Source organism: Pyrus communis, chromosome 2, assembly GCF_963583255.1.
Source record: "Pyrus communis chromosome 2, drPyrComm1.1, whole genome shotgun sequence".
NCBI classification, from domain to species: Eukaryota; Viridiplantae; Streptophyta; class Magnoliopsida; order Rosales; family Rosaceae; genus Pyrus; species Pyrus communis.
The window spans coordinates 1220001-1222181 of record NC_084804.1 but is presented as its reverse complement, the minus strand read 5'-3'; the positions used below and the strand labels follow the sequence as shown (position 1 = coordinate 1222181).

At 38.8% G+C, this 2181-nt stretch overlaps 1 protein-coding gene across 1 annotated transcript; it reads left to right on the top strand.

The window, feature by feature from the left end:
- Positions 1 to 205: 205 nt before the first annotated feature.
- On the top strand, positions 206 to 1650 carry LOC137727109 (uncharacterized). Its single transcript, XM_068466045.1, has 3 exons — positions 206 to 1035; positions 1223 to 1264; positions 1384 to 1650. The coding sequence occupies exons 1-3, from the start codon at positions 228 to 230 to the stop codon at positions 1509 to 1511; spliced, it is 978 nt and encodes a 325-aa protein (XP_068322146.1). The 5' UTR covers positions 206 to 227; the 3' UTR covers positions 1512 to 1650.
- The last annotated feature ends 531 nt before the right edge of the window (positions 1651 to 2181 follow it).

Below are 2181 nucleotides of genomic sequence, written 5' to 3'. Positions count from 1 at the left end.
CATCTCACTAAATATTCCCACAAAGCAAAAGCACCAAACAAACAAAACCAGTCACAAAGCATATATAAGACCAAATAAAGTAAAAGAGAAAAAGACATTAAAGTGAGCACCAACTACTACGCAGATCACACTTCACTTTACTCATCTAGCCACTTTGCTTAAACTGCCAAATTTTTGTTGAGATGTACACCATCACTCAAGCTTAACCTAGCTAGCTAGCATCTCTCATGTCTCCTCTAACAACTCCTATGCCGTTTGTCCTGCTCATTTTCCTTACCCTTCCGTTTGTCTGCCTCACGGCACCTCAAGCCAGCCTCTGCAGAACTTCTTGCGGCAACATTCCCATAAACTACCCTTTCGGCATCGATGAGGGCTGTGGGAGTCCTTACTACAAAAACATCCTCGTATGCTCCGAATCCTCTAAACTCGAACTCCGAACACCTTCCGGAAGATACCCCGTTAAATCCATAAGCTACTCCGACCCTCACATTCTTCTCATCGATCCTTTCATGTGGAATTGCCTAGACGGTGACACATTCCGAGCCACAAGGCCTTTTAGCCTCGACACGAGCACGCATTTATCTCTCTCTCCCCAAAACGACTACCTATTCTTTAATTGTAGTGAACAAAATGTGATCATTGAGCCAAAGCCTGTGTTTTGTGAGAGGTTTCCGGAGCGGTGTGACTCTTCGTGTGACAGTTCTAGTTATCTTTGCAGGCACTTGCCTGAGTGCGCCTCAGCGTTGAGGACAAGTTCTTGCTGCTCTTACTATCCCAAAGCCACTGAGTCTATGAGGTTGATGTTGAAGTATTGTGCTACTTATACTAGTGTGTATTGGAGAAGCACTGGTGAAAATCAGCCGGATGATCAAGTTCCTGAATACGGAATTCGTGTCAATTTCGATATTCCGGTGACCACCCGTTGCCTTCAGTGTCAGGACACATCTAAAGGAGGTGGGACATGTGGATTTGACACGAAAACACTTAACTTCTGGTGCTTGTGTGATAGAGGAAATGTCACTACGTATTGTAAAGGTACGTTTTTGAGCCATTTAGCCTTGTGGTTAGAGTGTATAGGGTGATGGGTAGGAGTAGACTAGATTCAGGTTCGAAACTCTCCGATGTAACTAAAAAAAGTTTTTTAGTCATTACATTGTATCAAACATTAATTTCCCTTCGAATAATTTTTATGATTGTTGATTATTTAATTACAATGATGCAGATCACAGCATTTCTCAGAATAGGAGGAATGGAGTACTTGCAGGTGATTCACTTCTGAGATTTATGCTTTTAGCGCGAACAAAATTTCATAAATTCAAGTATATATAGCTTGGATGTTGTGTGCTTAACTATAAGTTGGATTTTATTTTGTTAATGTTACAGGGACGATTAGTGGAGTGACAGTTGCAGGAGCCTTTGGAGTTGGAGCAGGAATTTGGTACTTGAAGAAAATGAGAACTAAATCACCAGTAACATGTGGGGTTCAGAGCAATGAGAATAGGCTTTTCTAAAGACACTAAACCAAAGTAAAAGCATCCACCTTCTTTCTTTACCTTTTCTAATTTTTTTTAATCGCTTTTTGCACATCTACATGCTTTTCTGCGTCTCTTGATTCTTTTCCTGTTTATATACAACATTGAGGCAGCCAATGAAGCGTGAGAGTAATTTTTCTGCTTGAACAATCTAGTGATGTTATATCATCTGAATCTATTTGTTACTATTGAAATATCAACAATGCCGTGCACCGATATTATAACACCCAAATTTTTTATACGAAAACCTGCAAGAAAAATCGACAATAGCTACTTAGTGCTTTTCATCAACATTGTCAAATTTTCTTGTAACAATGTCAGTAGGTAGCCATCTCACTGAAACAAAATTCTTGGATCGGAGACATATCATGCATCCTAATAATAAAAAGTTCAGTAATTCCTCACTCTATGTAGTGTTGAAAATCAATGTCAAAGTTAGGCAAGGAAAGTTAGGCAATGTTAGGTATGGTTGAATAAAAATTATTAGGTGCAATTAATGTGTTTTGTGTGGTAATAAATAATCTTAGTTTAATCATTTGGTTTGCTATAAATACCTAAGTTCTCAAGCATTGTAAATCATTCAAAGAAAAACAAAGCCTAGAGCTAAAGAAGAAAAGCTTTGCTAATTAGCTTGTTTTGTGAGCTTTCT